Source organism: Petaurus breviceps, unplaced genomic scaffold (assembly GCF_028583685.1).
Source record: "Petaurus breviceps papuanus isolate PSGF00001 unplaced genomic scaffold, PetGlider_PUasm1.0 91041, whole genome shotgun sequence".
Taxonomy (NCBI): Eukaryota; Metazoa; Chordata; class Mammalia; order Diprotodontia; family Petauridae; genus Petaurus; species Petaurus breviceps.
Window position 1 is genome coordinate 20,855,814 of NW_027187400.1, and position 12,049 is coordinate 20,867,862.

The 12,049-nt window shown below is 35.2% G+C and overlaps 1 protein-coding gene and 1 long non-coding RNA gene across 6 annotated transcripts in view; one reads left to right on the forward strand and one right to left on the reverse strand.

Annotated features, from left to right (window-relative positions):
* The window catches only part of LOC138154456 (uncharacterized), a 32,233-nt gene extending 23,451 nt beyond the window's left edge, over positions 1-8,782 (forward strand). Inside the window, exons 2-3 of the long non-coding RNA XR_011166611.1 lie at positions 7,219-7,288; positions 7,615-8,782. This is a non-coding gene — a long non-coding RNA (uncharacterized lncRNA). The remainder of the gene's footprint in view (positions 1-7,218; positions 7,289-7,614) is intronic.
* PRDM2 (PR/SET domain 2) overlaps positions 1-12,049 on the reverse strand; it is a 216,475-nt gene that overhangs the window by 147,525 nt on the left and 56,901 nt on the right. For all 5 annotated transcript variants that reach the window (XM_069079255.1, XM_069079254.1, XM_069079250.1 and 2 more), the window contains one exon: positions 11,139-11,242. In XM_069079255.1, coding sequence (XP_068935356.1) covers positions 11,139-11,147 — 9 coding nt within the window. In that variant the 5' untranslated portion in view covers positions 11,148-11,242. The remainder of the gene's footprint in view (positions 1-11,138; positions 11,243-12,049) is intronic.

The following is a 12,049-nucleotide window of genomic DNA, read 5'->3' on the forward strand; positions in this document are numbered from 1 at the left end:
TCAGACCATTCTGAGTCATCAAATTGTTTACAAACCATCCTAAGGGTTCAACATTCTAGTGGCAAACTCAACAGATGGCCAGACACATGAACATGTCCTCATTTTCATTCCATATGCTGCACAAAAGAAATCCCCTCGTTCCCATTACCCCATAATCATACCTCACGCGCTATGTAATAATGCAAGCAAGCTATTTACAAACATCTGCATTCTTACAGCCCAAATATCAAGTTGTTTGAAAACCATGATCACAGGGCATTCATATTAGAAACTATTTAGAAATCATCACAGAACCTCACAAATTTTCTGTAAAATCAGGTCTTATTAAAGTATAAAGTTGTTTTCCAATTTAAACTTATCCTCCTTTATGTTACTATTCTTCTATTTGGCAGATTTTCAAATGGATTGGTTGGCAAAACTGGTCAGTCATTGAGTAGAGTCTGTGTCAGAGTGTTACTGGATATGTCACTTGCAGAAAAGAACAAAGTCTGAAGAGATTTTTTCCTTATAAATGTTATTTTGTATGTAAATATTGTTAAAAATGAAGCAGTATGGGGTGGCTAGGTGGCACAGTGAATAGAGTACCTGCCCTGAAATCAAGAGGACCTAAGTTCAAATCCGACCTCAGACACTAAACATTTACTTAGCCGTGTGACCTTGGGCAAGTCACTTAACCCCAATTACCCTGCCCTCCCCCATCCAAAAAGCCAAAAAAAAAAAAAAAAAAAAAGAATCAGTATATGAAATTGAACTTCCAGTACATTTATCATTTATCAGTGTTTGTCCCTAACCAACAGAAAAGTTATTCATTTTCACGGATTTGTTAGGTAACTAAAAATGAATCAATTTCCATTGTACAGCAATAGACACTGTAAAATTCTAACATTTCCCAATACATGTTTCTGTGAGCAAGTATTTTTACTTTGTTCTTGTTCTGAATCAAAATGTAGAAATATATTTTACATGGAACTAGATTTTAGATTGTATTTGTCTGTTGTTGAGCCAAATATTGCAAACTTTTGACCGAAAAAAGTCTTAATACTAAAATTAAGTTTATATGTGGTTATATTGTACTAAATTAAACATCTTCCAAATTGCAACTTATTTATTCAGAGATCCCCAAAGTGGGTGATATCCAGGGAGGCAGTAGTAGCCTCAGGTATAACTGGGGGGCATTGAATAAAAATAAGGCGCCAATGGAAGCATGAGGAAAAAAGAGAATAATTTTTTTTAAAAAGTGTTAGTCCATGTTTCATCTGCTGGATAAGAGGACTAAAACTGTAGTAGTTACATTACTTTCCAAATAAACAAACAAAACAAAAATTATAATCAATCAGTAGTCAAGTCTGCTGACAGGTCTTAACACGCAAATGTTAGCAAGTAAAATTGTTGGGAAGTCCAGCATGCATGGGCAGGAAAATGTGCATGTAATAACTTATTTATAACATGATACTATACGTTTACGTGAGGCAATATTGCATCATCAAAACTTCAATGCAGGGAAAAACACAAATTTATAATAAATTATTAAATTGAAGATGCATACTTTTTAAAATATATTTTATATTTTTTGAAATGATACAAATTTCAAAAAACAAAATTCAATAAAAGGCTAAAGATTTCCAGGGTGCACTGAGTAATTTTTTTTTAAGGGGCAGCAGGCCAAATAAGTTTGGGAACTTCTGATTTAAAATATTATTTCTAGTTAACAATGAATTTTGAGACTATCGTGGATGTAGGAGACACTAAAAATGTTATGAATATAATTGAATTATATACCCATAATCTGAATTATCTACCCATCCTTCACCAGCATTTTCAATAATTGGTGGTCCACTGGCATGCAGTTTTAACATTATAAAATTTGGCTCTTTCTGTACTAGAGATTTCTTTACCAACAAAATTGTCATTTCTACTTCTACAATTCTCTCACATAAATTACTCCTTTAAAAGAAATAATTCCCATTACTAAGAACACAGATATGAACACAGGATAAAAAATAATTAAATAGTTGTTACAGAATGAACAGAAGGTTTCCAACACATCAGGAAGATTCCATATAGAAAATATATAGAAACCAGAGTCACACAGAATATGAAAATGACAGTGGAAGTAGGTAAGGGGATTCATGCTTGCATTCTGCATCTGTACAAAGAATAGGTACCCACATGAAAAATAACTACCATTTAAATAACATTTTAAGGTTTATAAGATGAAATACAAATATCTCATTTGATCAGTGAAACCACAGATCCTTCTAAGTATCAAAGCATATCATTACAACCATCTTAAAACCCCTTAACCTCAAAATAAATAGGATGAAGAATATAACCACTACATTGGGATTGGGCACCTAAGTGAAACAATATGCCTTCATAATATAAAAATACTTTACAGGTACAAGCTATTTCCAAAATTTTTAGACCCATTTTTTTTAATTCAATACCAACACCATGCATTGATTTACATTTTGAAATTACAAAAAAAAAACCCTACACATTTCAGATTTATGCAGGTTATAACACTCAAATCCTGAAGCTTATATCCATAAATTGAGCTTTGTGTTAAAAATTTCAAACTAATAAACTGCCACACAGTAATTCCCTTTTCAGGGGTACAGAGGAGTCAACATAGTAAGGGAAAAAGGTGAGAAGGGATGAGTAAAGTTGGATAAGACCTATGGTGTCAAAACCATCTAGAAATCCCAGTGAGGAATCTATTCCTCATACAAGATGTTTCATCTGTGACTCTTCTCTATACCTAGATGTCTTTCCTCATCTCTGTCTCCTGCCTTCCCTGGCTTCCTTCAAGTCACAGCTAAAAACTCATTTTCTACATTGGGAAAGAAACTTTTCTAATCTCCTTTAATGCTGGTGCCTTCTCTCTGGTTTTATCCTATTTAGAAATAGCTAGGAGACACAGTGGATAGAATGTTGGACTTGGAGTTGGGAATCCTGGGTTCAAATCCTGCCTCAGAGATCCCTACCAGTTGGGTGACTCTGGTCAACCTCTCTCAGCCTCAGTTTCCTCATATGCAAAATGAAGATAACAGCACCTACCTCCCAGAGCTGCTGTGAAGATATGACGTAATATTTATAATGCACTTGGCAAATCTTAAATTGCCTAAATAAATCCTAGCTAATATCATCAACACCATCACCATCATCTTCTTAGTACATAGTTGTCCACATGTTATCTCCTCCATTAGCCTATGAGCTCCTTGAAAACAGGGACTAGATTTTTTGTTCATCTTTCCACCTACAGTACTTAACACAGTGCCAGGCACAGAGCAAACAATTAGTAAATGCTTAACTAACAATATCAATGTGGACCAAGACCTGCTTTACAACTTGAATCAAACAGAGAGGCCTGAGGCAGTAGAAGGTTGAGTGATATCCCCAAGGAAACAAAGCCAGTGTGTATCAAGAAGCTAAGACTTCAACCTTGGTGTTCCTGACCAAAGCACTGGACCACACTGCACTGCATCACTGTAAAACTTGACTATTTAAGTTTTTCCACAATACAATATGATATTTAAAACTTATTAAATATTAATAATTGTTTTCCATGCAATATTTTAAATATGAAACAAAATTCTGAATCATTACTATGGAACCTAAAATAAAAAGTATTTCAATACAAGTACTTAATCACGAGTACTGACCTTTATACAAATTACATCTACATAATGGTATGAACTATTATCTACATGATTGCATGAATTATTAAACAAGTGTTAATCCTAACCAAATTATAAAACAATATTTCCAATAATTTCAAAAGCCCTTGTTTGAGGTATAGAAGAGACATTCTGTTCCCAAACTACCATTTAATGTGTCTTGGGATATGATAATATGATACAAATGTTATGAATTTAAAGGATGGATACAAAATATTTGAAATTAGCATAAAGTATAATCATAACCTGTGTGAATCTGACAAGATTTTTAAAGTTATTCAAAAAATCTTATTTTAATACCTAATAGAAATGTTTCTCAATTATTAAGTGAAAAAGGGAATATATTTTTTCCAAGTATAAAGCTAATAAAGAATAAACTTAGAAAGCTTTCTAAGAAATCACCATCAATACAGAAATGCAGATATAAAAGCTCACAAATAACTCACTCAATAGAGAACACCTTTACAGGCTCAATTGTGAGTCTCACAGAGGAGGATTAGAACAATAAGAATAAAGGAAGAACTGGAATTTCCCTCCAGGTAAAATATGCCTTTAGAGCAATGACTCTCTAAGTGTGGTCTGGGGACCCTTGGAGGTCCCAGGGATCCTTTCAGAGGGTCCAACAGAAGCAAAACTAGTTCCAAAGTACCACCAAGACTTTCAAAATTTTTTAATATGGTAAGTATGGAAAGCCAACAATTGACATAAACAAAAACTTTGGTGAGGGAAGGCAATAATTTTTTTTTTTTTGCTTTTTTTTGGGAGGGCAATTGGGGTTAATTAACTTGCCCAATGTCACATGGCTAGTTTTTTTTTTTTTTCTGTTAAGTGTCTGAGGCCGGATCCAAACTCAGCTCCTCCTGACTCCAGGGCCAGTGCTCTACTCACTGTGCCACCCAGCCGCCCCAAGACAACAATTTTTTCAGTATATAAAGGAGTCCTCAGACCAAATAGTTTAACAACTGCTTTAGACAAAGTGGAGTTCTTGTTGAACTACCTTTTCAATTCTTCTGCCAACAGGATAATTTAGTGTTTTGAATTTGAAGGGTATTCTAGAGAGCTTCTACCGATGAAACCAAATATGGCCTACTTGCTGGCCAAAAACAAAATAAGTCTACACCCGGATTTTAGAAACAAGTTAAAAACCAATAAACTCATCTTTTTTAGGATTTTGTTTCAATATATTTCAGAATTTAAAGTCTCATCTAAAACAATGGTGTCATCAGTAAAGCACTATAATTTACATAGTATCTGTTTTTTAAAAATGGTCTGATAAGACTTTTTTTGGTTATGTTAAGTAACTTCACTGAACTGGTTTTTTCCTCTTTTTTCTGCTTTGTTATAAGGGATGGCTCTCTAGAAGACAGAAGACATACAAATTTCTTTTTTTAAGAAAATGGTTTGACACAGTTTGTCTCAGGGCAGTTAGCTTCTATAGTATGACACACAACTGAAAGCTCATGTTGGCAAAGTTCTACACTTGGAGAAGCATGGTTTTAGAGTCTCAGATACTCCAACAGCTGTAATATTGGACTCCCTCCTCCACAACCTTGTAGCCTTCCTACTCTATAGAACAGGAGTGGGGAACCTACAGCCTCAAGGCCACATGTGGCCTTCTAGGTCCTTAGGCCTTTTGACTGAGTCCAAGTTTTACAGACCAAATCCTTTTATGAAGGGGATTTGTTCTGTGAAGTCTGGATTTAATCAAAGGGCCTCAGTTGAGGACCTAGAGGGCTACATGTGGCCATGAGATCACAGGTTCCCCAAACCCTGCTCTAGAACTTTAATGTTCTGATGCATAATGATGTGAGTTCTCCTTCCACCAATGCAGATCACAACCTGTGCAATGCCTTCTCCACTTAAGCAAACCCTTGTCAGGTCCATGTCTACACTTGGTATATAGTTCTTGTGAGCTGCTGCCATTGAAGAAATTCAACAATCTGTAGTCAAATGGGCAATGGGTTTCTTCCTATTTAATAAGACTGGTTCTTGAATTGCAGACACAAAACCCACTACCAGCCCAGTATTCAAAGTGCCTCCAACCTGGTAAGATGTGATGAAGACAGAGTGAGTGCACTCCACTGCAAGAACCTTCTGGAGAAGTTAGGGAAGCCAGGGATGCTGAGTCAATAAAACATTGGCCCCATCACACCTTCAAAACCCCAGTCACTTCCATGCTGGCATGAAGCCTAATAGAAGAACTTAATGTTGGACTGACATTGCCCACTTAGACAGGATAAATGGGATAAACACTACATGAACACAAGAGAGGAAAGAAAACATTACACTTCTGATTTCTACAGTACCAAAGCTCTTTCTTCACAAAAACTCTAAGGAGGAGACTATTAACAGCATATGTGTATGTTATAATGGATTTTATATCCGGATTAGACATGAGAGTCTCTTCAGTTCCCAAATTCTATGACTAAATAAATACTTGTTCTTCAACCAGGTGAAAAAAGCAATCTCTTCCCAATGTATTAAACTGTGAGTAAATTTGCTACTCCATTTTCACTGGTTCATCTGAACAAGTAATGTAAACCTCTCTGGAAGTCAGGTTCCTCAAAATCAGAGGTTGGGAGAGGTAATAGCTAACATTTCTAGAGCATTTGAAGGTTTGCAAAGCATTTCAAGCATATTGTCAATCCTCAACATTCACACTTTTAGCTTTTGCTGCTTCCAGCATTTATGTAATTTGAGTAGTAACCTCTTTTTCATTTTTGCGTTGGTAACCCCTCATTCACGCCTACATGCAACAGAGAAAAGAATAAGAGGTGCCATTTATATAAGTTTGTGGAGCAGCTGGTATCCTACGAGGCTCTGCTTTGCTCCCATCCTCTGAGACCTTGAAGGATCTGAAACAGTGTACAAAGCAAGACATCACTGACAGGGGGCATCCTTCACAATCTCTGACACCATTCATCATCCATCAAGGGTGATGTCAAGACCTCATCTGTCTTCCAACAGCAGTAGCTAAAGTCCCAGCATGCTCTTTCTTGGTTTTCAGAGGGCAGCCAAGGTAGAGAGGTTTACAGCAGTATAGTATATAGTACAATGCCCCTTACATGGCCATTTGACACAAAGGGAGGTAAAATTCAGGTTAAAAAATGTTTTAGTTTTAAGGATATTTATTTGCTATAGAGTATTTATGATACTGTAGATATATGTTATGAAAACTGAATATTATCTAAAATCCATGTTTTTATTTTTGTTTTTATAAATGAGATAGATGTTAGCACAAAAGGTCACAGAATTCTAGGGACTTACCAGCATTGAATTAATACATAGAATTAATAGCATTACTTGCATGTTAACAATTATGTATAGTACTTCATGGGTTATTTCATAGCTATTGTGTTAGAAAAGGTATATATCAGAACTAATGTTTTATTATAAAGAATTATATGCAGAAAAGTAAGTTTTTAACAATCTCTAGCAAAAGATCACAGTTTTTGATGGTCATGGGAACCTTATACCCTATTCCCCATAGATTCATGGTACCAACATTCACATTTTTTACTTTTGTGCCGTTTTCTAGGAACATTACTCCTGCAAAAGCTGAGGATTGGTTATATTGTCTTATCTGATTCTCCTATCACTGCTAAGAGGTAGGTGCTCTCATTATTCCAATTTTGCAAATGAAGAAACTAAGGCAGAGGTTAAGTGACATGCCTAGGCTCACACAGCTAGGAAGTATCAGAAGCAGGATTCAAACTTGGGAATTTCTGACTCCAAAGGGAACACTCTCTCCATTATAGCATGTAACTGGCTCTAACAACATTCTCCTTCCCCCACCCCACCCCAAGTTGACCTTCACAACCACCATGTGAGGTACTACAGGAATTTGTCCCCATTTTAGATTTTTTAAAAACAGGTTCAAAGGTGTTCTCTAAGGTCTATTCCAAAATTTTAAAATTTTAATTTTATTTTCCAGGTGAAACTGAAGGCTGAGAAGGAAGAAAAGAGAACTAAGTTATTCCATTTTCTTTCATCTCCCAAACCCTCTACTGCCATTCAAGGGTCCAAATTGCTCATCAAAAGACAGCATACATACATAAGCATCCAAGAGCCTACATATGGAAAGAAAAAACAGGGAAAACAAAAACTTCCTGCACTGCAACACTGACAAGGCGGGCAAAAAAAGTTTTCTTTTCTTTCCTCAGTATTCTAATTCCTTCCATCTATTTTATTTTCTCCCTTGTCTGTGCACAGAGCAAATAGACAGCAACTTTTTGCATCTCATTCTCTAGCGAATGTACCAATGCATTTATTATAACCAACTTCCAATTAATTGAAATATTTTAGAGAGAGCAAAAGGAATTTTACCTGTACATACCTGGGATAAAATCCTCATGCAATAAAAACAAACTTCCCTCCTATTCATATTTCTATTATCCATTAAAAAACCTCATCCTAAAGCTTTGGATTCTCACAATTTTCAGGAATAATTTTACTTTGGCAAAAGAACAAGACAGAACAAAGAAGATGACAATACAATTTGGAGCTCAAAGGAATCTGAGTGATCCACTTAAACCAAACCCCTTATTTTATAAATCCTTCCATCAATCAGTAAGTATTTATTAAGTGTTTACTATGTGCCAGGTACTGTGAGACACTGGAGATATAACTACAGAGAACAAGGCAATTCCTGTTGTCAAAGAACTTACATTCTAATAGGGAGAAAAGTACATATAAAAACATATGCCACATAAAATAATAGTACATACATACATATATACATACATCACCTACACAAAATAGTAAAACATAGCAGAGAGGGACTGGCAAATGAAAGATAAGGAAAGGCTTCACTACATATATTTCTAAGGAAGAGAGGATAGGTGAAACAAATGGTCCTGAGGATCTGTGACCCAGGCAAAGTAAAAAATATATATATGTAAAAAATAAGAGGCAGACAGAGACAGAGTGGGAGAGACAGAATCAAAACAGAGATCAGGATGCAAGTTTTCTAAAACCAAGTTTATTGTTCTTTCAGTCACACTACAGTCAAATCTCCAAGATATGATTTCTCTAGTATTTTGGCTGTTCTCTAATTCAGAGAATTCTTCTGCTAAATCTGAGGGGCTAGCATATGAATTTATTATTACTGAACATATTTTCAGTTTCTCTTATGTGTCCTCTCCACTGTTTCAACCATCAACTCAACAAACAGTAAATAATTTAGAAACCTTGGTCACTATACTACAAGAATGATACTATCCATAAATTTCCATATAATTAGGATTTTAAGCACCCTTTCTATTTAGAAACCTATGTCTCAGACTTCTTTTGTTGTTTTATTCTGCCTCAACTATTAAGATAGATAACTGGTTTTTGTACTCCCATTCTCTCCCACTCAAATCCTTCCTCCATAACCAGGGTCAGCTTAAGGTTTCTTCTACAAAGATCTGACGAATTTCCCTGCTTAAAAATATTCAGTGACTCACTATGGCCTACAAATTCTCTGGTCAGCATTTAAGGCCCTTTATTTAACTCAAAATTTTCTTTCCATGTGTATGAAGCTTTATCAAACCAAATTCTCACCATCATTTGTATGTATGGAAGGGAGGGAGGAAGGGAGGAAGGAAGAGAGGGAGGAAGGGAGGAAGGAAGGAAGGAAGGAAGAAAGGAAGGAAGGAAGGAAGGAAGAATCTGATAATTTCCTGACTCTATCCTTTCCATTCTTTTTTTTTTCCATTCTTTTTTTTGGGGGGGAGGGGGGAGATAAAGGATAGAGGCAATTGCTCCCAAAATTAAATAACATTTACCATCCGATACAAATCAGTAAACCCAAAAGGAGGACCTTATTTTAAATTGCTAGTTCAAAATATTACCTATGATAACAAAATATTTCCAAAATGTTGTTTGTTTAACCTCACAGTGACACGTTATACTGACACACATTCTACTCCTTGCTGTCCTCTCCTCTCCTGGTTTATGTGGCCTGCACTGGCCTGATGTTCCCTTATTCTCTCTACCCTTTCTCACTCCTCCCTCTCTCCCTCTTTCACTCACTGGTCTTTGTTCTGTTCCCAGCCCTGAAAGTGGGTCTTCTCCCCAGTACAGTCACCAGTCCTCTTTTTTTGTTATTTCTTCGAACTCTCCTCTGGAGAGTTCATCCATTCCTGCCATTTTCTGTGAAAAGATGCTTCCTTAGCACACTGTAAAATATATAGCACTTCATATGGATTTATTATTACTGAACATATTCTCAGTTTCTCTTCACGTGGGAGCCTTGGGTTAAAAGTCTCCACTACAAAACCTACTAAATATGTGTCCTTAACAGCCTCCCTAAACCTCTATTTCCTCATCTATAACGAGGAGGTAAGAATACCTGTACCACCTATCCAAAAGTGGTGGTGCAAAGAAGGCATTTTGTAACCTTTAAAGCACTATATAGTTGCAGGTCATTATTTTTAATATTATAGTCAGTAAATTTATCAAAAGCAAGCATTTACTTAGTATTTACTACCTGACAGGTATTGTGCTAGGTGATGGGGATACAACTTAATAGACTCATTACAACAATAATAATATTATGCATATACATGTTTATGTATATAGATGTGTATATACATTTACATACAGAAATACACTTTGAAGAACTACAATTACATAATTTTACTGTTTTTCTTGAGTTGTTTCAGTCACGTCCAACTCTTTGTGACTCCATTTGGGGTTTTCTTGGCAAAGATTCTGGAGTGGTTTGCCATTTCCTTCTCCAGCTCATTTGACAGATGAGGAAACTGAACAAACAATGTTGAGTGACTTGCCCTGAGTCACACAGCTAGTAAGTATCTAAGGCCAGATTTTAACTCAGGAATCTCCCTGACTCCAAGTCTGGCACTCTAGCCCCTGTACCAACTATATGAATTACATAAATCCAAACAACTAAACAATCATTTTTGTGCAACCTAATCAATCAATATTTTAAATTAAATCAATTTCCCTGTAAAAAAAATTGTAAGGGGAATGGGAAAAAGAGAACAGGAAGAACAAATATTTTTTGAAAAGTATACTTTTTAAACATCTGTAGTGTTAAATGAAAAGAAAAATAACAAAATACCATTTCCTTTGAAATTAAGGAAAGTCTTACACCTTAATTTCTCATAATTTTAGAATTCCTAAAAACAAATGTTTTTCATAGTATATACATATAGCCCTATAAAGTGATAGACCATTTCATAGGAGATCAAGATCTTACTGCAAAGTCTAAAACTATGATTAGAGCTAAACATAAAACCGCATTAATAGTACAGAATATGACTAAGTTTCAGCCTCGTGAAGCAAAATAATCACAGTCTCTTATATGTGCTCCAAGGAAGAACATTTCACTAAGCATAAACAATTCTAAATATATTAAGAAAAGTCAAATCTTCAGAAAAAAAAAATAAACGTTAAAAAAGAATCCACACAACTCCCATCAACAGCTTGGTTAAGAACCATGTGAATACTCACCTCCCACATGTACACATTGTTCTTCACTTGAGATCTTTTCTTCTTGTCACCAATAAATGGGCCAAACTTTTTCCCTTTTAAAATTGACTTTGCAGCCCAGACACCTATTAGGTAAAATCAGCAACAATATGATTGTGTTATTGGTTTTTTTAAAGAGTAAAAATAAATGCAAGTTTCATAAAGTAAACAAGGGTAGATAACAAAAGACTAGCAGAGCATAAAAGTAATATTTCATTATGACTCAACAAAAAATTCACATTATGACAGAAAAAAATACAAATATCTTAAGATACCAAAAGTACAATTTTGGAAAACAAAACTATTATATTTTCAATAGAATTGTATTATATTTAATGGCAAATATTTCAACAAATTCTTCCTTTAAATTATTTTAATCCATTATGGATGCATAAAAAGGTTCAAATTATTATTAATTTAAAAGAAATATTTTATAGGACAACTCAGCATATACAAAACACCACATCATCGACTAGAAGCCTTTTACTACATAAATTAATGACATTCAATCTCTTTTTTTTTTTTGGAGGGCAATTGGGGTTGCCCAAGGTTACAAGGCTAGTTTTTGTGTTAAGTGTTTGAGGCCGGATTTGAACTCAGGTCCTCCTGACTCCAGGGCCAGTGCTCTATTCACTGCGCCACCTAGCCACCCCCTGACATTCAATATTAATGGTCATGATAATATCTTATCTTTAGGAATGGGTCACATCTCAAAAGCCAAACAAAACTGGATCCACCACGTAAGGGATCTTTTCATAACTGTGTAAACACACTGGCCAATGCTGACCAGTTCATAAGTTTACTTTGATCAAAAACTGTGAAACAAAATTAAAATCACAAGACAGTATTTCCACAAAGTAACACTTTCCTTATCCAGCCCTATCTATCTAAGG